At 40.0% G+C, this 24,027-nt stretch overlaps 1 protein-coding gene across 2 annotated transcripts in view; it reads left to right on the top strand.

The window, feature by feature from the left end:
- Dock11 (dedicator of cytokinesis 11) overlaps positions 1–24,027 on the top strand; it is a 185,553-nt gene that overhangs the window by 61,091 nt on the left and 100,435 nt on the right. For both annotated transcript variants that reach the window (XM_027431983.2, XM_027431984.2), the window contains exons 7-14: positions 6,743–6,877; positions 9,557–9,734; positions 10,105–10,184; positions 11,333–11,416; positions 15,969–16,109; positions 17,278–17,472; positions 22,529–22,651; positions 23,899–23,981. In XM_027431983.2, the coding sequence (XP_027287784.1) occupies positions 6,743–6,877; positions 9,557–9,734; positions 10,105–10,184; positions 11,333–11,416; positions 15,969–16,109; positions 17,278–17,472; positions 22,529–22,651; positions 23,899–23,981 (1,019 nt within the window). The remainder of the gene's footprint in view (positions 1–6,742; positions 6,878–9,556; positions 9,735–10,104; positions 10,185–11,332; positions 11,417–15,968; positions 16,110–17,277; positions 17,473–22,528; positions 22,652–23,898; positions 23,982–24,027) is intronic.

The raw sequence follows: 24,027 nt of genomic DNA, 5'->3' as shown, positions 1-24,027 counted from the left end.
CATTTGTATGCTCCAGCCTACTAGACTGCATTTTATAGTAAATAATATGGATGAATACTTGTTTATCATAGGCAGGGGGTTTCTCACTAATTTGGTTTTCTGATTTCTTTCCCCTCATTTGGTAGCTGCTACTCAAAACCTGCTTCTTAGGTGCCAGACACTCCTAGAAAGTATCAAATCCATCACCAAATGTACAAGGACCACATTAATAGTACATAAAATTAGTAATCTGTAAGGTAGACAGAAATATCACGTATGACCCTATGGGCTCACGTCCTCTTTGCAGATGTTAGACATGCAATAAAAATAATTATGAAATGGTTGTCCAGATATCAACTGCATGAACTTGGGGACTAAGATGGCCAGGTCTTGAAGGAAGGGAGTCCCAAAGGAGAATATGAGTATGGATGTGGTATACAGAGAGCACATACTAGATGAGGTCTGGTACTAGGTTTAGTTGATTTGCTCCCCAATGTCCTTCTATGCCTCAGTTTCTCTTTTGTGATGTGCTGATGAAGGTAGTGATGACCGCACCAAGTTGTTTATAAGGATTAACTGACATGAGCAAAGCACTTAGTCAGGGACAATAAAATGGAAAGCATGCCAGTCATTCTATTATTTGATATTATGAGAATCATGGTAAGTCAGGATCTGTTGACATGTGAGCCTGATCATGCAAGAAATGTGATACCATCAAAATTTAAGCAAGAAAAAATGTTAGGCACGTTGGCTCTTGCTTGGAGTCCAGTACTTAGGGATTGGTGCAGGAATATCACCTTGAGATTGAGGCCAGTTGGGGCTGTAGAGGAGACCCTGTCTCAAAAAAAAAAAAATGGAAAAGGAGGAAGGAGCGAATGAGCAGTAAGAAGAAACAGGAGGGAAGGACAGAAGGAAGTTGAGCAAGGCCATTGCTGTTGAAATAAGTCTGAGAAAATGATGTGTCTGCAGTGATAAGGGAAGACTTAGCTACCCTCTTTTATGTTTTGTTTCAAATTAGTTAAAAAAAATTTCCAGTGCTCGCCTATGATAGAATTATTCAAGAAAAATGAACTTGGTTTTCCTCCAGTTTCCTATAGTGTAGAAGTATGAAGTCTATTAAAACATGACAGGAGTATAAAATGATACGGAGAGAGATAAGTGATAGGTTGCCAACCTTCTGGAGGGGGTTCAGTTCTGCCATTCTAGTACAATTAAGTGTAAGTCAGTTTTCGTATAAAGTCTTGGGGATTTCTTTCCTACTGTTTCTTCCATGTTTGCTTAGAACAACAGTTCTGAGTCTCAGTATAGCTCTTGCACCCCCCTTTCCTTTGAGGCAAGAGTTTCATAATGCAGCCCCAGGCTGGTCCTGAATTTGTGATGTTCCCACCCCTGCCTCGTGAGTGCTGGAGCCCTGCTTTCTCCCTTTCAGCACTATCCTCGGCCATTCTGTTTAGTTTAACACATCAGTTAATTACACCCCCTCACTTCCGTTTTGGTGCTGTTCCTCCTACGATGTCCCTTAGCTTTCAGAGCAATCCTTCTTAGGACCCCTGGTTCCTATAGTGTGGAAGAAATATCCATACCCTAGGCAACACACATAGTGAGACACCCTTGCGGTTTGTTCTGTAAGATAATAAAAGGGTTTCCTAATTGGAAGGCAGGGTAGTAGGTACTATACCTTTCCTGCTTGTCTTCCACCCTTGATGCAAATGAGTGACAAGTGGCCTCTGTGCCTGGCCCAGAAGAGGTTCAAAAAGTTACTGTCCAAACATCTCAGGTCCTTGAAAAGATTTGGCATGTCCTGAGAATCAGCTCTTCCAGCTGGCTGTGTGGCAAGAGGATCCCAGGCTAAAGTCAGGAAGAGAAAAGACTTAAAGAGTTCCTTTAGGGTTCATCAGTATTGCGTATAAAGCAGTGTAGCTTGAGCAGTGTGATTAGATGTCCAGGTCCTGGCTCGGGAGATGGCTCAGTTGGTAAAGTACTTGCCCTTCAAACACGAGGAGCTGCATTGATCCCTCAGAACCAAAGTCTAAAAGCCAAGCTTGTGATCCCAGAAGACAGAGACAGGAGGATCATGGTGCTTGCTGGTCAGCTGATCCAGCTGGCATCTGGGAGATTCAAGTTCACTGAGAGAACCTGCCTCAAAAAATAAGATGGAGAGCAATTGAAAACACACACACACACACACACACACACACACACACACACACACACACACACACACACACACACACACACAGTTATCTGAGGTCATATTAGGCACCATGTTCTAAGCTATGGTAGATATGGTATTTATTTAAAATTTATTTTTATTACTTCTATTGTTTTGTTTTGTTGTTGTTGAGATAGAGTCTCATGTAGCCAGTACTGACATCAATCTTTTGATCCCCCTGCCTCTACGTCCCAAGTGCTAGGATGACAGATATGTGCCACTCTACCAGGAAATTTTAACGATTTCATAATAAATATATGAATTACATGTTAATGGTGTCATAATGTGAATTTTGGAAGTACACATACGTTTTGTCATGTTTAAGTTAGATTGAGCATATGTACTCATTTATTATTTTTGGTTGTGAAAACTTTGTCCTTGCTTTTTTGAAGTGTATAGTACATTCTTATTTTCGGTCACCTGATTATGCAGTAGCAACCCAGAGCTGCTTCTTCCTCTTTCACTGCTACTGATGAACCCTTCCCCGTCTCTCTTCTTTGCACCTTCTACAGCTTAGATTTTGACTTAAAGTGAGTAGGAAGGCATTCATTGCAGGGTTTGGAAGAGACTCTCTTTGTGGATGTCATAGGATTGTGATGCCAGTTTCAGGAGTGAGCACTCTGAATTTAAATATGCTCTTATCACCTCTGTTAGGTAAGATGTGAGTGAATATGTACCCTCAGGTAAGAGTAAGACAGTTATCAATTGATTTCAAAGGACTGAGGGCCTTTCAATGAAAGCTATGATGTATAATTGTTATTTTAACATCCATATTCTTTCTGAAATGTAAAAAAAAAAAAAAACAGTATTTACCTGTATCCTAAATACCCACATCTCGGATATTTTGAAACTTTCTTCTTGGTTCTGTACTATTGATTTAAGATGCTCCATTCTTCTTTGAAAAAGGGACTGCAACTTCCTAGAAGTTAAAAATCTAACATAGCAGTGCTAGAGAGATGGCTCAGAGGTGGAAAGATGGCTCAGAGGTGGAGAGATGGCTCTGAGGTTAAGGGTACTTGCTGCCCTTGCAGCGGACCCAGGTTTCATTACCAGCACCCAGATGGCAGTTCCCAACCATCTGTAACTCCAGTTCCAGGGATCTGAGGCACGAAGCATGCAAGTGGTGCACATACATACATGTAGGCAAAATGCCCACACACATGAAAATAATTTCAATAACAGGTACATCATTGAATTTTAGAATGAGAGGAGATCATAGCCATCTCCTGATCTGTTGTTCATTCACAAACTGATTTCTACACCGGGATGACTTAAAAACAATTCCTAAGCCACACACACTGTCACACTCATGTAGTTTTAGCTACCCTGGTATCTGAGGCAAGAGGATCAATTGAACCAGGAATAAAAGGGCATCCTGAGCAATGCAAAAAAGAGCAAACAAAACAATTCTTTGCTGTGCAAACAGTGCGCTTCTAGTGTATGGTCCATCTCACGTGTAATGTGTTTGTGTGTTGGAGGGTAACTGTCAGACTAGGAAAGCTAATGTGTAACTTGTTCAATGAGCATCTAATGTGTGGTCCATCTCACATGTAAGTGTGTTTGTGTGTGTCAGGGGGTGACTGTCAGACTAGGAAAGCTAATGTGTAACTTGTTCAATGAGCATCTAATGTGTGGTCCATCTCACAACTAAGTGTGCTTGTGTGTGTGTTGGGGAGGTGACTGACAGCTTAGGAAAGTTAATGTGTAACTTGTTCATGTTCAGTGCAATGATTTGTAGATTCTGACAAAATGATCTCCCAGATCACCTGTTCTGGTCCAGTCATGTTACAAGTGAGGACTGAAAGAAGCAGCCTCAAGGACAATGTCCCAGGGGATCCTGAATGAGGGTCAAGATCCTCCACCTTTGAGGCATTCCAAGTGCTCTTTCAGCAAATCTCTCTCTGATTTGTGAACTACCTACAGTGTCACTGTGAGGTGTAATTGCTGTGTCACAGGGAGTGATTTCCTATCATTTCTCATCCCTTTGCTAATCTTGGAAGTGGTGGCTGCTGCAGAATGTCATTGCTTGGTGAGACAGCTGTATGTGAAAGCATTTGTGCGGGCTGTAACTTGACTCCAGGCCACAGATGTTTTGCTCTGTGTCTTTCCTTCTCTGTTCTCTCTTTGTGATTGACTGTAGACTTTGCAAGCAGACTTGGCCAGCTGCATCACTGAATCTATACACTTTGAGTTTTAGATTTGGGCACAATTAAACTTTGAGTTGAGTTGTAAGGTTTTTAAATCATATTAATTTTTTCCTAGAGGATACATTGATTTTTTTGTCATGTAATTACTGTCATAACTTTTAAAAAGTCATAGTTGCACAAAGTCTCAATGCTCAGTAAATTATTCATTTAAAATAAGCTCAGTATGTAATTTTAGGTTTTCTGGTTCCATTATTTTATTAAGAGATGTGAACCATTGTCACAAAAAAAAAATAAAGATGTAAATTCTATCACCACCAATTTTGTTGTTTGTTTTTGAGACAGGATGTCATATAGCCCAGACTGGTCTTGAACTCACTGTGTAGCCAAGGAAGACCTTAAACTTATCCTGTTCCTTCTGTCTCCTGAGTACTGGGATTACAGGAATGTGCCAACCTGCTTAGATATAGTAATCATTTTGTTTAACATTTTTCTTACATATTAATATAGTTTTCTTTCTATAAACATGTGTTAATTATATATGTATTCTATGCATTATATTATAATGGCATAATTATACATTTTAAATTTATATTCATATCTATGACATACTTGAGTACCTCCAATCCAAAAGATCCCAAATTCACTGATTTCAGATTTTTAGTTTAAGGATGTAATCTAAAATGCTTTTCTGGCCCCAAGCACTTTAGTTAAAGGCTACTCAACTTGTATATAAATATACAAAAGACATAAATGCACATACAAGCACACTCTTTGTATTTCTGCATCTCAGTAAAGTAACATTTACTTGTGGCACTAAAAAACAAGCTTGTGTTTTCTGCTTGCTCTCCCTTCTGTTGATACCATATAGCCCATATGGCTGCTACCTGAAATAGAAGCTGTAGCATTTATCAGTCTGACTTGTCAAGGGGTCCCTCATACTAGTACATTTTTGTATTCATTCACAAATAGATGATAAACAAGTCCAAAATGTTTGTAAGCATTTTTATTATTTTACTGTTTTTTTCTAAAATGAAATACCCCATAACACATCTGTATAATTTTACTTGTTCATGCTACATAGAAATAAATTGTTGGTGTTTCAAGTTGGCAGAAGTTTAAGTAGTTGACAGGAATGATCAGGTCAAATAATGCTCTTTTCATGATTAAAGTCCCTTAGTAAGATCACAGATCATATTGAATAGTCAGATGGGTGATTGCAAATAGAAAGCTTAACCAACTTTTGTGAGTAAGACATTATGCAAAGGAGTGTGTTTCCTCAGTAGTCACTTGGAGTCTGTTTTCCTGTCTCTGTTACCATTCCCAATTCTAGAGTGGTTTTAGACCCACCATCCTGGAGAATTATGACTGGAGTAAGTTTTACTTTCGCTGTGATACATGCTAGACACAGCCTATAGTTTCTGACCCATTGAAAACAAAAGCATAGAAACATCAAAGTGTTTGTAATCCTCTTTGCTCACTCTATTCATTATGCCCTATGGGAGTGTTTTGAGGGAGAAACAGAGGGACAACACGAAGGAATTCAAGTAGTCTTCCTCTTTTTCCTTGTTTCTGTGGGCTCCACTGTGAGTCTTAGCAGCAGGCTACTCCCATCTGTGATCATAAGGCGCTGTCCCCTCCGGCCTCGGCCTACTGATTCAAACTTCAGCACTGAGGGCATTTGACAATTGGTGAGGCAACCGATCATTGTCTCTGCTTCCCTGGGAGGAAGCTGTAAGTGGGGTTTTCAGGAGCGAGGTCCACTGTATGTGTTTTATGATATAAAGGCAATGTAAATGTGTGTGCCTTTTAATACTTGGATTTGAAGTAATGAAACAAAATTGAAAAAAATCTAGTTGTGGGTTGCAGTTAGATGGAAAAGGATGCTGGGTGAAGAGGCCAGTGATTCAGATGTAAAATTGCTTTATATGTTTTAAAGTGTTAAATATTCACCATTATCTATTTGGTTACTTGACTCTATAGTATCTTTAAAGAAATAAGGTGCAAAGTTAAGCATAATTCTCTCTCTCTCTCTCTCTCTCTCTCTCTCTCTCTCTCTCTCTCTCTGTGTGTGTGTGTGTGTGTGTGTGTGTGTGTGTGTGTGTGTGTGTGTGTGTGTATACATGTACTTGAGTGTGTATGTATGAGTAGATGCTTGCCAGAGTACATGTGTGGAGGTCAGAGGACAACTTTCAAACTCAGCTCCACAGGCTTGGTGTCAAGTGCCTTAACCTGCCAAGCCTTCTCACCAGCCCAGAAAGCTGATTCTTAACAATTTCTGGAGATTGTCTGACAATTGCTCAGATACGGTGGCTAGAAAGATGTTTAAGTTTTTTATTTCAAATAAACAGTCATTCTGTTGTAAGTATATGTTACAAGTGGGTCTCTGCTGCATTTCTTCTTCTAGGTGTTCAAGAGACGGTACTTTTACTTGACTCAACTTCCTGATGGTTCATATATTCTCAATTCTTATAAAGATGAGAAAAATTCCAAAGAGTCTAAAGGTTGCATCTACTTGGATGCCTGCATTGATGTTGTTCAGGTAAGACTATTTCAGTAATCATTCATTCTCTCTCTCCAAGCCAATTGTTGGTAGACTATTATAAACCTAAGCATGTTCCCTCTGGGTTTATGACATCTCCATGCCCCCAAGAACCTGTATTAGAAATCTCTCAATATTCTCAGTACACCATTTATATTCAGTGCTGGTATTTAAAAACTTTATCAGATCCTTTGAGTTTCACTCCAAAGTGCTTCTTGATTTGTATTGTCTTTGATTTTTCCTCTGGGTATCCTACCCTAGAATTTTGCTTTTTTTCATTTTAAGATTTATTTTTTATCATTACTTTTTATTACATTTATTTGGTGCATGTGGGTTTGTGACCATTAGTGCAGGTGCTTGTGGAGGCCAGAAGAGGGCATTGCAGTTCCCTGGAATTACAGGCAATTATACCCAGCCTATAGCGGGTGCCAAGACCTGGACTCAGGTCCTCTGTATGAGCAGTAGGTACTCCTAAACTCGGAGCCAACTTTCTGCCCCCAAGTCTTGGCTTCCTAACTCCCAATTTACTGTTTTACTTGTGTCCATCTTCCAGAGACATAGAGTGGGTCCTTCACTTGTCTTTTCAAAACCTTTGGATCTTGATTTCCTGTCTCATAGAGGAAAATCTAAAGCTTTCTTTAGATTTTCAGAGACAGGGTTTCTCTGTGTAGCTTTGGAGCCTATCCTAGCACTTGCTCTGGAGACCAGACTGGCCTCGAACTCACAGAGATCCACCTGCCTCTGCCTCCCGAGTGCTGGGATTAAAGGCGTGCGCTACCAACGCCTGGCAAATCTAAAGCTTTCACTGTGGAATTCAGGGCTCATGGTGATGTGCCCTTAACCTATTGTCTAGTTTCATTCCTTTGCACCCCTGTGTACATATGTGTTCTGATCACAACAATCTGTGTATTCCATGGGGTTAAGGCATGTTTGTGGCTTCCCTGTTTCTTATTTCTTTATTTTTCTGATGCTGGGAATTGAAACTAAGGTTTTGAGCATACTACACATTTTTTCCTAGCTGTGTTGTATTTTAACACAAAGTCTTGTTAAATTACTCTTATCCTTTAAAACTCAGTTTAAATTCCCTTTCAACCTTGAAGTGCTTTCTGTTTCCTTCCTCGCTATCACTTCAACCTAGTCAAATCCAGCCCCGTGTCCTCTTCGCTGTTTCCTTTATCAAAATTACACTTTAAAAATTGTGTTTTGTTCCTTTTGGGGTTTGGATGGCAAAGACTCTGTCTCACTCATTCCTGCAACTCCTATAATAATTAACAAGGCTGTACACACCTTAGGGAGTTGGCAAGTGTTTATTGATTTGGATTACTGGAGATGTAAAGGTCAGGTGGGAACCAGAAGGCAGAGAAATAATTTGAATGGTAAGTCAATTGACCAGGAGAGGAACATTGTTAGGTGCTGTGGCACTGTAATTCAAATAGGAGCACTGAGCTAATGAAGAGGCAAGCGTGATTGGGTCAATAACTTCAGTTTATTTGAATATTTGCAAAATTGTAATGTCAGATTAATAATATCTGCATACTCTATCCAAATAAGATTGCCATGAGGTTCAAGTGAAAGTGGTTTAAGCTTAACCCTCTGTGTAAATTCAACATGCTTTTTATTTGGTTTGGTTTTGTGTGCACAGTGCTGAGGCTCGAACTTCAGGTCTTGAGCACACCTCTGAGCACCAGCCCCAGACCTAAGGTGTTTTCTAAATAAGTAATAATCACATCTTTTAATTTTACTGGAAAAAAAGAAAGGCACACATGATTGCTGGATGTTTGCAATCAGCCCTCTTCCAGTGACCTTTCTATGTAGTTCCCTCATACTCATCTATTTATGAGTTCCTCTCTCTAGTGTTTTCAAATACATAAATTTTTACGGCTTGCTACGCTGGTTTAATTTCACCCTTTTCTATTCTTTGAAGATGAAAACGGGGGACTTTGTTGGTTTCTTCTTAAATAATGACCATGCAGTGGAGAATTATTGATTTATGAGCCTTTCTTGAAATGATTGCTGAGGTACTGGAGAGGGGGTTTATGCCACTTTTTTTTTGTCACGACAGAGAAGGTGATGAAAATGTCTTATTAGGTTTGAAGACAGGATGGGGCTTTTCTTTTCCTCCTATTCTAATATTTACTGTGGTCCACTTTACGTATTTTATTGAGAGTCAATATTGATGTGAAACAGTTATGGCCTTCTTTTTTACCCTGGGGATACTATTTGCTACTGTGCGTGTTGAAGTGAATCACATTTCTGCATTAATGTGGAAATATAAAGGAAGCATTGTATTTGTTTCAGGTCACATTTTAGCTTGCTTCTAACATCTACTTTTGAAAAGTCTATAAATAAAGCAAACAAGGAAAATTTTCAAGTGAAGATAGCAAAATGTGTTCTTGTTTTAATGGTGGTGGCTTAGTTTTCTAAATGTGAAGGGTCCCAAGGGCCTTAATGATTTATGCCCACTTTGTCCTTATTCCATTTAGCTTAGACCTGGGAGGAGCACCAAAGATTGACGTGATCTGGGAGTTTCTATACCATATTGAAAGAAGCAATGATTTTGTTAAAGTGTGGTTGTACATATAGGCTGAGCTGAAGTAAAAACAAATGAATGCGATTAATATTATTAAAAGAGGGGGCTAATCTAATCAAACAGGTGTTTTCCTTTTTCTCCTTCCCTAGTGCCCCAAAATGCGCCGTCATGCTTTTGAACTCAAGATGCTAGATAAGTATAGCCATTATCTGGCGGCTGAAACTGAGCAGGAAATGGAAGAATGGTTGATAATGTTGAAAAAGATTATTCAGATCAATACTGACAGTTTAGTGCAAGAGAAAAAGGAGACAGTAGAAGCAGTACAAGGTAAGAATTTTGAAATGATTCATTCATGAGGTTAAGGCCCACGTCTTTAATCCATGGGACTGTCCTTTGTGCTAGGTGAAGATAACAATAAAGGCCAACCGGCTTCTTCGTGAAGAGTGACTACAGGATAGGCTTTTAAGAGAATTGGCACTGCATGGGACCTGACACTTAAAATACAACCATGCTGAAATGGATAAGAAATTCGTGGCAGATTTTCAAAAGTCCATTAAAGTTTCCCCTGTGCTTTCATAATCACAATTCTTTGCCATAAATCTAGTAGGAGAGGATGGGGTGGGAGAGAGGCTAGTCCTCTTAGGTGATTAGTAATGGTCTGTATGGTTTGGAACATCTGCTTTTAATGAATTTGCAGATGATGAAACTAGCAGTCAAGGAAAAGCTGAGAACATCATGGCCAGCTTGGAAAGGAGCATGCATCCGGAACTGATGAAGGTATGTCTTTCTTATAGCAGTTTACCTTCCACACAATGCAGGGCAAGTTAGGGAGGTTTTACTGCAGGAATACATTTGGAAATGTCATTTTCAAGTTCAAAATTTCACAAATTGATTAAACAGGTAGAAAAAAGGGGTACATTCCAAATGATGGGCTTCAAAGTGTCCACTCTCAACATGGAAAATCTTTTTTTTTTCTAGACATCAGAAACAAAACAACAAACCACCCAACTTCTTAGCTTTTTTATCCCTATTAATTGTATCTATTTTATTCAATTTGATTGATAAATATCATTGAATAAATATTCTTTCAATGGGCTAATGATGCAGCTCATGCAAATGGTATTCAGTCCAATGACACATGCTAATTTCTTCTGTAAATTATATGAATAATTTACTCACAAAGACTTTGGTGAGTAGCTATTGTTTGTGTTATTTACCCTTCTTTGTGGAGTTTGAAATGAACACAGTTTGAAAGTAGACAGTTATTACCATGTGTATCTTAGGATGTATATTCCCTCTGTAGTCTGTTATAATTAATTGGAAGTTATAAACCGTTTATTCATTTCAATCTTTGTTGAGCCTACTTACATTTTGACTTTATTCATTTCCATGGACTAGTGATACAAACTTAGTTCTGTTTTTCCATTTTAACTTCACTTTTCTCTTAACATTTAAAAACATCTTTAAAATATCACAACCTACTCATGACCCCATAGTCTGCATTTTCTATGATTTTGTGGATTTTAGTTGAATCCTCTTTGTGTTTTTTAGCCATGCTAGATGCGTAGTCATTAATTTCTCTAAGGCAATAGAATCAGAGCAGCACTATGGAGATATCAAATATGGTATTGTTCTCTTTTATTTCTTGTTTGCATCTTGAGGTTTTTAGATATTTTTAATACGGAACACAAAATGTTGAAGATTTTAGGCCTTATGGAAATATATAAGAATCAGACCTCTATATTATTTTAGTCTCAGTGATGGTGATCTACTCCCCAGCCAATCAAACATTTGTAAGCCATATTACATATGTGGAAGGAAAGAATGGAATATTGTGTCACTGATCTGTATAAACAATAGAATTAACTGGCATTTAGTATTGTTTTGAAGGAAATGTAGCAATGTTATGTATTTTTAAATTTTAGTATGGCAGAGAAACAGAACAGCTGAACAAACTCAGTAGAGGAGATGGAAGACAGAATCTCTTTTCTTTCGACTCGGAGGTTCAGGTATTGATATATTTATATTTCTATTTCAAATGAGCATCAGTGAAATGGAGCCGGGTGGTGGTGGTGTACTTGGAGGCAAAGGCTGGTGGATCTCTATGAGTTGGAGGCCAGCCTGGTCTACAGAGCGAGTTCCAGGACACCCAAGGCTATTACACAGAGAAATCCTGTCTCAAAAACCAAAAAAGCAAGCAAACAAATAACGCCCCGCCCCAACAACAACAACAACAAAAACCATCAGTGAAATGTTGAAATCATTGATGTTCGTTCAGCAGTGGGGAACGCAGATTGTTTTAGAATTGTTTTATTTTGAACATGTACCCTGCCTGACTCCCCATTCAAGAGGACTGGTAGTAGCATGGGACAAAAATGTATATATCTTTTCCTCAGTCCTTTAGATTCCCTTCATCTTGCTGCTCACTGGGGATAATTTAAATAATGCCTACAGGTGATTTCAGTGTTCTCTGAATCCATTAAGTACAGCTGTGATCTGGTGGCAATGAATTTCTGCAATATAAAGACTACTGAATTTAATGAAATATGGGTTTTCTCCATTTGATATTAGCATTTAGAACGGGAAAAGTATGTAGTATCTGACTAGTGTTCCTCACTAAGAGTATTTCACAGAATTATTCAGGGGAGTGAATTTTTGTTTTCTTTCCCCCTTTTCTATTTGAGACCTCTTTTTAACAGTTTGTTGTTGTTGTTATTACTCACATGCTCGTGTGTGTGTGTGTGTGTGTGTGTGTGTGTGTGTGTGTGTGTGTGTGTGTGTCTTGATGTGCCATGGCACATATGTGGAGGTCAAAAGACAACACTGAGGAGTCGGTCCTCTCCTTTACCCCTTCATGGGTGCTGGGGATTGATTCTAGGTTGTCAGGCTTGCATGGTAGTGCCTTTACCCACTGAGCCATCTTGATTTTATTTTAAATAAAAATATCACATGAGCATTGCAGATTTTAGCCAGTAAAAACATATTAGGAAAATATAAAATAATTTGAGAAAAAACTGATTTGTTATTTTTTTATTTATGCTGCATAGAGTTCTCTAATTGAGTTTTAAATGTGGCTTGAAATTGAGAAAGTGTGCATGTATGATGCATACATTAATAAAATTACCATTTAAAATTGATAGTGTGTGGTGTGCATGAGTGCTGTATGAATGTGTACAGGGGAGGGTATGTGTGAACCTTTCTGTGTACCTGTGAAGGCTGGAATTTGACTTGGAGTGTCTTCCCCTAACATTCCCCTCCTTGTATTTTGAAGTGGATCTCATACTGAACCTGGAGCTTGCTGTTTTAGCTGAACTGTCCAGAAAGCCCCTGGGATCTACCCATCTCCTATCTCCATGCTCCCTTCAGCTCTGGCCCTACTAGTTTACAGTGTTGTCCCGGCCTTTTGATGTGGATAGCCAGGCTCCCAAACTCAGGTCCTCATGTGTGCACAATAGGCACTTTACCCAGTGATCCTAGCCTCAGCAAGTAATTAAAAAACCCCAACATTTTCTACTTTCCTTAGTAGTTTTATATTGTTTTAATGTCAGTTATGTGATAGATGGCCCAGTTGATAAAGGTACTTGCTACCAAGCCTGATGACTTCAATTCCTCAGCCCAGATACAGCAAGGAGGGCCTAGGCCCTCCCCCAAATCATGTGACTGGACTTTGAAGGTGGAGGGCCTCATTATCCCTGGGGAGGAGTTAGGGGTTCGTTGAGGGGTTAGTGGGGAACATGGGAGGATGGAAGGACAAGGGAATGGGGGATGGATATGCAAATATGAGTAGTAATTAAAGAATTAAAAAAAATTGGAGAAAAAAATTAGGAGGCCTCCGCACTCTAGGGGGCCCTTGGTAGTGGATTAGTATTTTTCCCTGATGTAAGAAGGGATTTTGAGATCCCGTCCCACGTGAAGGGTTACACTCTGGCCCTGAACACATGGGGGAGGGCCTAAGCCTGGCCCAGGATGATGTGGTGGACTTTGGGGAGCCCCCGTTGAGAACCCTACCCTGCCTGGGGAGTGGAGGGTGGATGGGCTGGGAGATAGGGAGAGGGTAGGGAGGGAGGGGTGGGGGGAGGGGAGGGAGAGGGAAAAGGGATTGGCATGTGAAACAAGCTTGTTCCTAATTTGAACTAATAAAAAAATTACAAAAAAAAAGAAATACAAAAAAAAAGTAAAAGGAGAGAATCAACTCCAGAAAATTGTCCTCTACCTTGGTGAATGTTCTATTGTGTGCGCGCACTTGCACGCACGTGCGCACACACATACACATACACACACACACACATGCACACACACAAAGTAAGTAAGTAGGTGTGATAAAAATAGAATAGGGAGTCTCAGAGATAGCAGCTCTGGGATACTCATTCAGAAATGTACTTGTTGCAAGCATGACTGAGCCTTTGATTACCCTCGGTGATTGGGCTCCAATTGGACATGTCAGGCTCTTTGACTGAGTACAAAGGAGGCAATTGACAGTGGTTGAAACTAAATCCAGTATCTTTAAAAACTTGTGGTGTGGTGTTTTTGTGGTTATGAATCTGAACTGATTCTGTGTTTGCTGGTGAGCTACAATGAGAGAAACCCCACAATTGTGAGGAATCTTTAAGCACTAACAACTTGAATTTAACATTGATTGTAGAAGCTCATCTCACCACAGAGTAATTCATGTTGTGTCAAGTTGAAAAGGTGAAATGCTAGCCCATAATTTCAACTTCCTCCTTTGGTCACATTTCAATGTCGAGAGATAAGATTTTTGTCTATGACCTTAGGGAATAATGAAATGCTGGTTCGACTGAAGGGATATGACTCCAACTTTGAATTGTGGGGGCAGGCCATATGTCTCAACGTTTATACTTGGGAGACTTAGAAGGAAAGGATTTGGGGCTGGGGACACTTTGGGCCAGTTACTCCACATTCCGCTGTCTGAGTAAGACAGAAAAGAGCAGATAAATGGGCAGAAATTAGGATTTATCTCCATGGCGATGACTTGTTTCATCTGGCTCCATGGATAAGTGTTCAAGGGGGAACTACCTAGTCCCACACTTGCATTATTTTTGTAGATAAATAGACTCGGAGGGGGGCATGCATTCAGGTACAGATTTTATGCTTTAGGCCCTTCCAAGGGAGGTTTTGTTAGAGACACAGGTTGGGTCAAAACAGGTACAATGTCTAAGAGTCTTCAGGTATAATACCTGTCTTGACTTGGACGGCTTAGCTAACTGAGAGCAGTTCTTGTGTTTCTTGGCTTGACTGTTCCTTCTTGTCAAGAGTCTCTGACCAAATACATTTTGAGTCATTTCTCCCCTACTGTGCCTATGGCCTTAATGAAAGTGTAAGTTGTCCTATAATCTATATAGTTGGCTTCCTGTTTGCAAAGTAAATGGATAGATACTGTGTGCTCCTTGGGAGCTGGGGAATTTTCTAGAGTTTTCTCTGAGGAGACACAGATGCCTGCCCTACTCAGAGGAAATGACTCTCAGTATCTTTTGTTGAAAAGTTGTATTTGTCTGGAAATACAAGTGCTTTGAAATTAATGTATCTTTGTGGCATTTGGGGTACATCCTCCAGTTCTGTTAGAAGCTGAGCTCCTGTTTATCTGCCTCCTAGGCAGGGCCCCCCTCTCTCTCTGCTCATCATTTAAATGGACGTGGGCTCCCTGGGCTCCTTGGCTGCCTCTCATCTTAGATACCAATAACTTACTTTTAAATCCTTATCACCAACACAGACCTCTCCTAGTTTTCCAGTCACCCACTAATCACCTCAAACTCCAAACATCTCTAAGTAGTTCATTTCCACTCATCCCCCCTGTAAGCCACAACAAAGTTTTTAACATCAGTGTCTATATGATCTCCTGTGTCTGACATCACTGTGCGATTCTTGTAGGCTTTCATACCTACTACTGTCCTTCTGACCTCCTGAAGGGCTTGTGAAGGAAACGAATTCTACCATCTTGGAGTATATATTTTATAAAGAAAAAAACAAGTAAATACACACTAAAAATAATGTTAGATAAATCTGAGAAAGGAAATAGAGGCTGTCAGTATGCATTTTTTTTAAAACAGGGAGTTGGGGAAATACTTCCCTTCACAAGTGCAAATTGATGAGAGAGACTTGAAGACTGCAAGCCACACAGCTCCCTGGGAGTGGGATTCCTGATAAAACAGCAATTATAAAGACCCTGTAGTGAGGGAGGTACTAGATGTACTGGAAAAAGGAGGGATGTGTGAGAGGGAAAGCAAAAATAGTAGAAGACAAAGTCACAAATGTGGGGAGTGGGAGTCAAGGGCATCATGCTGTGTAGGGTAGGGGTTTGGAAGTCAAGGTGTGGATTTCTGATGTGTTCATTGCCTTAGGTCAGATTCTCCAGTTCTCTGTCAGTGCTTGAAAGTTGCTATAGGGGCTTCGGAAACTCTTGTTGAATGGAAACATTAGAAAGGTTTCAAATGAAGACTGAGCTATTGGCCTCTGCTGCCATATCAAATATACTGATCCGAATCTATATCAATCAGTGTCACTGTGAACCCTGTCTTTAAATAACTCCTACTGTCTGTTTTGTAGAGGTTGGACTTCTCAGGAATTGAGCCTGATGTAAAGCCATTTGAAGAAAAGTGCAACAAGCGTTTCCTGGTGAATTGCCACGATTTAACTTTCAATATCTTGGGTCACATTGGGGACAATGCAAAAGGACCACCTACAAATGTATGTATGACCTTTCCTTCTACTGCCCTGCATCCAACATATTAAAGAAATACTTTTCTTTTTTATGTCTAAGGACTAATTGGCAAGATGGAATTCCAGTGTTGCATATTACCATAAAATTGACAGGAAGAATCTCATCTCTTTCTTCGGCCGAAATACTAATGTGTTCTCATCTTGAGATAATTCCTGCAAATCTCACGTACTTAGAGTAGCAGATGGAAAAGGTGCTTCCTTTTCAGGAGTGGCATGTCCCCAGAACCTGAAAAAAATATCCGTGACAGTGGATTTGACTAAGGAATAGGAATTCTTCTGTAAAATTGATTCATAGCAATGAATTAATAACCCCAAGCCCTGGTGGGACACAGATGCTCCACAGTCTGCTGAGCTCACTAGCTGTCCTATAGGATGAAATTCACTTTCAGTCTGTATAAATATTAGGTACCATCGAGGTGGTCAGAAATACTTGCCTCCATAAACATCAAATCTTCAGAGATACTGTATTAGATGTTCATCTTTATTTTGGGTTTCTAGTTGCAGAACAACCAAGTAACAATCTATTCTTTCACTAAGTAGCTAAAATATACCAGAGTACTTTTCTGCCTGTAAAGGGTTAATCTTTATGCCATCTGGCACGAAATTTCTCTTTGTGACCAGCTTTTGAATGCCATCTGTAGGGAGGAATCATGTCTTCCAAATTTGCTGATGGGGCAGGGCATTTTTCGAGTAATTTTCTATTGACTGGTACTAGCTTTTATGAAATTTATAGTCTACTACCTTGCAGTGTATCAGACAGGATTTTTTAAATATGATCTATAAGGTTAGCATTGTTTTAGCAGTCATGTCAGTAAATGTATAGAGATTTAAATTTTACCCAAGGATCAATTTTTTTCTTAAATGAAACTTTTGTATTGTACTCATCTTTTTAAAAATTGTGATTTATGAATTTTGGGGAATTCATAACTTGGGAATTAATACTTAATGAAATTAAAATTTGACTGCTTTTTCATTTCTGAATGCCTTTTCTCCTATGCAGAATAACACTAGTGCAATTTTAACTAAATGTTGAACTGGGACGGTAACACAGTAATTCAAATGGGAAGAAAAAGCTCATTTTGCAATTTATCTCTGAAGGCCTTAATTTTAAAATGTCAACTGTCTTCATTCCTAGGTTGAGCCCTTTTTCATCAACCTTGCCTTATTTGATGTAAAGAACAATTGTAAAATTTCAGCTGACTTTCATGTAGACCTGAACCCACCTTCTGTCCGTGAAATGCTGTGGGGCAATGATGGCAGCGCAAAGAGCTATTCGCCTGAGACTCTCATCCATGGAATCGCCGAGTCACAGTTATGCTACATAAAGCAGGTGAGTGCTGATTGTTAGCTTTTGCAGCACATTCAGAACAAGCGAGAGCCACATCTTTGCCTCAATTCATGGTTTCGGGGAATTTTCTTAGGGCATTCCACCTCTTAGAATCTCTGTCTGTAGATGGTCTTCTGCTGACTGAGGTTGACAGGGGGAAATGGAAGGCAATGAATATGTTAATAACACGTTGACAGAGTAACATCTTTAAGTGGAAGCATGATATGAAATTCAATGAGATTATTTTGTAAAGTACAACGCAAATATAGAGCCACACACACACACACACACACATGTGAACACATGTACCCACACTCACTCCTGCACACTGGTGTGATCTTGCGGGCGTGGCAGTAGGTGCCCAAAATGTTTATTCTCTGATGAAAAACTGACCCTTATAAGTAGGTGGTTCTAAGGGAGCATACCAATTCCTTTTACAAATGGTTCTTGAGAAAGCAAATGGATGCAGCTGCAGTGTCCTACCTGTAGTGCTCCTCTGTGATGGCTGATGCTAAACATCGCCTATAGAAAGAGCTGTGCAGTCCCTTGCCATTCTGACCTGTGACCAGAATGGAGGCCACAGAGGACTTTTGTAATGGGACAAAAATGAAAGTGTGGCACAGAAGTAGAGTGGTGAGAGTCATGAGCAGAGATGCTCACATAATAAGGAGAATGATTTTGTTGTCTTCTGATTACAATATTACATCATTATGAAGAAAATGTAAATAGTCTAAATAATCTAAAGTAGAAATACCCACATTACAAGCTCTTTTCATACACCCTGCCATGTGTTTCTGTTGTTTATGTAAATACATATAAATTTTGAATACTTTGATAAAATTTGTATCATATTCATGATATCTTAAACCTACTCTATATGCATTTGTTGTCTTATTTATCCTATATGGATACTCATATGTGACATTCATGTTAAAGGCTAACATAACATACTGATTTGGTTAGGATATTCATAATTTTTTGGTGTCATAATGCAACATTGCACACCTGCATGCATACATTTTTACACATTTTATAAATTATCTCCTCTGGGCTCAGTTGGTAAAGTGCTTGCCATGGGAACATAAGTATCTGGGTTTGAGGCCTAGTACCCATGTAAATATGCCCTCACGTAATCCCAGCAATATGTAGGTGGAGACAGGCAGATCTCTGGGGCTTGCTGGTCACACAGACCACCTGAATCTACAAGCCTGAATCTACAAACCACCTGAATCACACAAACCACGTGAATCTACAAGGTTAAGTAAGAGACCTTGTCTTAAGAAAAACAAAGTAAGACAGATAGCATTTAAGAAATGAAAAAGTTGACTTTTGACCTACACACACACACACACACACACACACACACACACACACACACACACACACGTGCAAGCAAGCAATCTTCTCTTCTGAATAAATTCCAAAACATTGGGATTTTTAGGGTCAAAATTTATGCTCATTGTTATACATTAGCTATTGGAACAAGGTGGGCATAGTGACCTTTGTAATCCCAGCACAGAGACAAAGGATTCCAGAGACAGGATGTTCTGGAGCAAGGTGACTGTTCAGACTAGTCAATATGTCAAGCCCGGGGTTCAGTTAGAGACTCTGTCCCACAGTTTAAAATGGAGTGACATCAAGGAAGACACCTGCTGTCAACTTTGGGTTCCTACATGCACACACACACACCTGTACCACACATTGCATGGGAATACACAAATTTTCACACCCCCCACACATGCATACATGAAATAAATGAGCTTCTGTATGCCTCTGGACCTTCTCTAATGTGAAAGCAGTGATAGCTCCTGCTTCCTGGGGCTGTTATGGGGATCAGACAAAATGTACCATCCCCAGAAAGTGCTCTGTGACAGACACACCTACCTTGCTGAGTGTAACATATTTTCTCAGGGCAATGTGCCTGCTGTGGGTAGCACCAATAACAGTGCCCTTAGGTGAAGGAGAGAGAACATGTGCTTTTTATCAACTTCCAGATATTATCAAAGTATAATATTCATTGCTGGCATCATTGTGGGTAAATTTCAAGGTGGCTGGAATGGGGAATAACAGGAACTCAGCAAATGGTAGCAGTACTAATGATCAGCTTGACTGTTCTAACCTACCCACATCACATGACATCCTAGAAGCCCAGGGTGTGCACTCTTCTTTGCAGTCTCCTCACTATATAAACATCTCTAAACCTCTGTTTTTGACTCCTACATAACTAGTGCCTTCCTTTTTGACAAAAATGAATGAGATAAAGCGTGCAGATAGTGTCGCATAGTTAGGCATAAATTATTTAGTATGAATTATACTTAATTGGTTACAGTAGTGTACAGCAGCTACTTGGGAGGCTTGAGACAATGGGATCACTTGAACCTGGGAACTACAGGTCAGCTTGGCCAACTTAGCATGCATGGGAGGGAGGGAGGAAGGGAGGAAGGGAGAAATGGGAGAAGTCAAGCAAGAAGGAAGGAATGAACCAGGTGACAGAAGCCGAGGTGCACACCTTTAATCTCAGCACTCAGGAAGCAGAGACAGGTGGATCTCTGAGTTTGAGGCCAGCTTAGTCTACAGAGTGAGTTCCAGGACAGCCAAAAGCTACACAGAGAAACCCTGCTTTGAGAAACCAAAAAATAAGCAGGAAGAAGAAAGAGGAGGAGGAAGTAAGGAAAGAAAGAAGGAAGGGGAAGGAAGGGAAGTGGGGAGGGAAAAGAAAGGAGAAAAGTGGGAAGGAGAGAAAAATGAAAAAAAATGGGAATTGAAGAAAAATTGAAAAGGAAACATTTAGAAAAGCAAATAAGAGCAAATGGGAAACCACTGTAGACATGTAAGACCTGAGTGTTGCAGGTGAAACTTTCTGGAATTTATTAACAGACCATTTCTTACCCCAACCAACCTAAAGGCTAAGAATGTCATCAGGCAGCATTTGAGGCCCGCTGCACAGAGTCTCTAACTTTGCTCCAATCCACCGACCTGATGACTCCACCAATGAGTTTGCATGTTCCGTACTTCTTGACTTCCTTTGTTCCATTTCTATAAAAAAATTTGACATGGAATTTTGAGTAACCTGAATCTTTGTTACCAGGCCAAATTTGGCAGACACAATACCAGAATAAACTGTCCCTTATCCCCTTAAAAGTAATTGAGAAATTAAAAATCTACTGGGCTCAGGGTCCAGTGCAGAGCATACCTTCTGCAAGGGCAGTTTGGATGGTCTGTTAGCCCAGTTCATAGCTCAGGCAGCATGTTTCCAGCAATACATGAAGTTCTGTGACCTTGATACAGTTTGATGGGCCACCCTAGCGGTTGCCAGACACCTAATGTACATTATTTCATTTAATCCTCTGTTTTTCTTAGTCCCATCATTTCATGGGTTAGAAGCCCGAGGTGTGGAAAAGATGTGGATTGCCTAAACTAATGAGCAGCCAGACCAGAATATGAACCCAGGCTGTGTAAATCCTCATCCACATTTTAAATAGCTTGTTCCATGTTTGCTGCTTGGGAATCTATCACCCAGACTTTCTACAAGCTCTTTGACTTGGTTGGGGAGGGGACATTGCTAACCTCTTGAACTGTTTTCTGTCATGCTCTGTCAAACTCAAAAGCTGCAACTTGGAACTAATGAGATGATGTGTCTGAAATGCTTTGAAAACTAGAAAGCAATATATTAACAAACTTGGTAATACACCAAACAGGAAAATAAAACTTGGTAGAGACCCAATGATGGATTATTCTATTCAAATTCATTTGTTTATTCAAGTGAGAGACAAAAGCCACTATTATTTAGAATTATTTTTTTAATTTGGAAAGACAAAGGATGGCGTGGTTATTCCACACACATTCAAAGAAAAAGATGTAACTTTGGCTGCATCCACATTCATGCCTTTAAACAGAGTATAAAGAGAGAAGGCAAGTTCTAGAGCTTTACATTGACAAACTGCAGAGTTTTCCATAATAAGGTAGGTAGGTAGGTAGGTAGGTGTGTGTGTGTGTGTGTGTGTGTGTGTGTGTGTGTGTGTGTGTGTGTGACAAACTGCACAGTTTTCCATAATAAGGTAGGGGTGTGTGTGTGTGTGTGTGTGTGTGTGTGTGTGTGTGTGTGTGTGCATATATGGGCAAATGGGTCTGAGTGCCCATATAGGGTATTGGAGCTGCAGATACAGGCAGGTGTGACCCCGCTTCCAATACTGGTGCTGGGAACTGAACTCTTGGCCCTCAAAAGAAGAGGATGAGCCAACTTTCTACCTCTCCATTTTATGTTTTGAGTCCACATCTCTTAGTGAAGCTGGGAGTTCTCCCATTCAACTGGACTGGTTGCCCAGTGAACCCCAGGGATCTACCATCTCCCCCAAGCACTGGGATTACAGATGTAGTCCTGGCTTTATGTGACTGTCAAATTCAGGTGTTCCTGCTTGTGTGGCAAACACTTTACCACTAGGCCGTCTTCCCAGCCTCAGCTGGTGAGCTTATATTAGACATAGCAGCAAAGTGTGGTCTTCTTTCTTCATTGCATTCAGTATAAATTGTGAGTGAAGTTATAGCTCGGTAGTTATAGCTACTTGGGAGACACACATTATCTTTGGCACGTACAAATTCAACCAAACATTGTGTATTGTATTCATTAGGTCTAAGAACTCACCTTGCAAAACAGCCAAATAGAAGGAGCTTGGCAGCATAGTGAGACTTATATGTCAGGGACTGAACATGGGTGAAGCTAGGAAGAAAATAGGGACTGCATTTGGAAAGGTACATTGGGAGCAGCCAGCATTACTCTCTGGACATGGTGGTGCAGGCCTGGGATACATGTGCTCCAGTATTCAGGTGGCAAGGGCAAGAGGATTGTTTCAAGTTCAAACCTAGCCTGGGCAATATATAGCTAGATCCTGTCTCCAAAAGTCCCCTAAATAACAAAAATGTTCTACCTATTCCTAGAATCCTGGACATGATTCTGTGTTGAATATCAACATTCTGTACTCTCCACACTACAAGATATCAGTTGCCAAACAGCCATATGTATGTTGCATGAAAATAGCTAACAGAAGTCATTTTCCCCCAGGGAATCTTCTCAGTGACGAATCCACATCCTGAAATTTTTCTAGTTGTGCGAGTTGAAAAGGTGCTGCAGGGAAACATCACACACTGTGCAGAGCCCTACATCAAAAACTCGGATCCAGTAAAGGTATTTTAAAACACCTTGGTAAATATTCCTGCTTAATAGAGAACTTACCATTTACCAATATTTTAAATGTCACTCTCGGTGAGTTTTTGACAAAAAAAAAAAAAAAAAAACTTACATTCTCTGAGGACTTTTCACATTGTCTGCTATAGAAAGCTGTATCTACGTCCACTCCCGTCTCTGATGCAATGAGGCTAGACACTGAGCACTTTATCAATGTATTGACTATAAAGGGCTGCCATTCACTGTGGTCCATTTCATCCTTTATACTTTTTCCAAGTTATTCCTTTCTTTCGTGATGTGGTGACATACTACATGGTGGGGATTTTTCATCATTTTTATTTTTTCTGAAATGTTCTTCAATGCCATTTTTGTCATTATCAACATCTCTAGATCATGGCACCTGACTGTTTAGAAACCATTTGATTGCATTCTGTCCCCTCGGGCTATACATAAGAAATCTGAGACCTAGGGAAGGGAAGTGTTGTGGAACAGTTCATTCACACACAGCATCACAGTCCTTGGGTATTTAAGAGCCATCAATCTATTGTATATTGCATTTTACTGTATCCAAGCAATATTTATAAAGTAGAAGATGCTGAGGAGACATGACTAATTCGTGGGGGAAAAGTCTTTAAAAGCAATGTACACAAAAGCCTCTAGCACTTTGTATCCCTAGGGATAAGCATCCAGCCAGTGCTTCACAGCCTATTTAGGCCTTATAGACAGCTTATCGCGTTTGTCATCTCTCTTTGCCTGTTCAAACAGCGGCTGCTGCCCACATGAGACTAATTGCATTGACCCTTGTCACTTGTGCCTTATCTTGGGAGTAGAAAGGTCAACTGTATCTAGAACAGACTTCTTCCATGAATAATGTGTATCTGCCAGCAGCATGGAAGGAAATACATGTTAATACTACTCAAAGTGTTCCTTTCAGAGGGCTGTGATGCTAAGGACATAGGAATGTCTCTTTAGTCTGTCTTCTGTGGAGAAAAGAACATGCCAAAAAGAATTACTTTGGCTCCAGGTTTGATCTCCAGTTACCCGCCCCCCCCACCCCCACAGGATTTTAAAAGAGATCCTTTAGTCTTGGAAAATGGGTAGCAGGGATATATTTTAATATTTTATGTGTTTATAGATGTTTCCTTCTAGAATTTAGTGTTTTATGATGATGACTTGGGGGGAGGCTTTGGGGTGAGTCCATGGCAGATTGAACAAATCTAAACTCACCTTCTTCTTTCTTACTATAGACAGCCCAGAAGGTACACAGGACAGCCAAACAAGTGTGTAGTCGCCTTGGACAATACAGAATGCCCTTTGCTTGGGCAGCCAGGTTCGTGTAAACAAAATCCTGACCCTTCTATTTTCAGCTGTCTGTG

The sequence above is a fragment of the Cricetulus griseus genome, chromosome X (assembly GCF_003668045.3).
Source record: "Cricetulus griseus strain 17A/GY chromosome X, alternate assembly CriGri-PICRH-1.0, whole genome shotgun sequence".
In the NCBI taxonomy this organism is placed as follows: Eukaryota; Metazoa; Chordata; class Mammalia; order Rodentia; family Cricetidae; genus Cricetulus; species Cricetulus griseus.
Note: the sequence above shows the minus strand (reverse complement) of the source record. Positions and strands in the feature narration are given on the sequence as shown.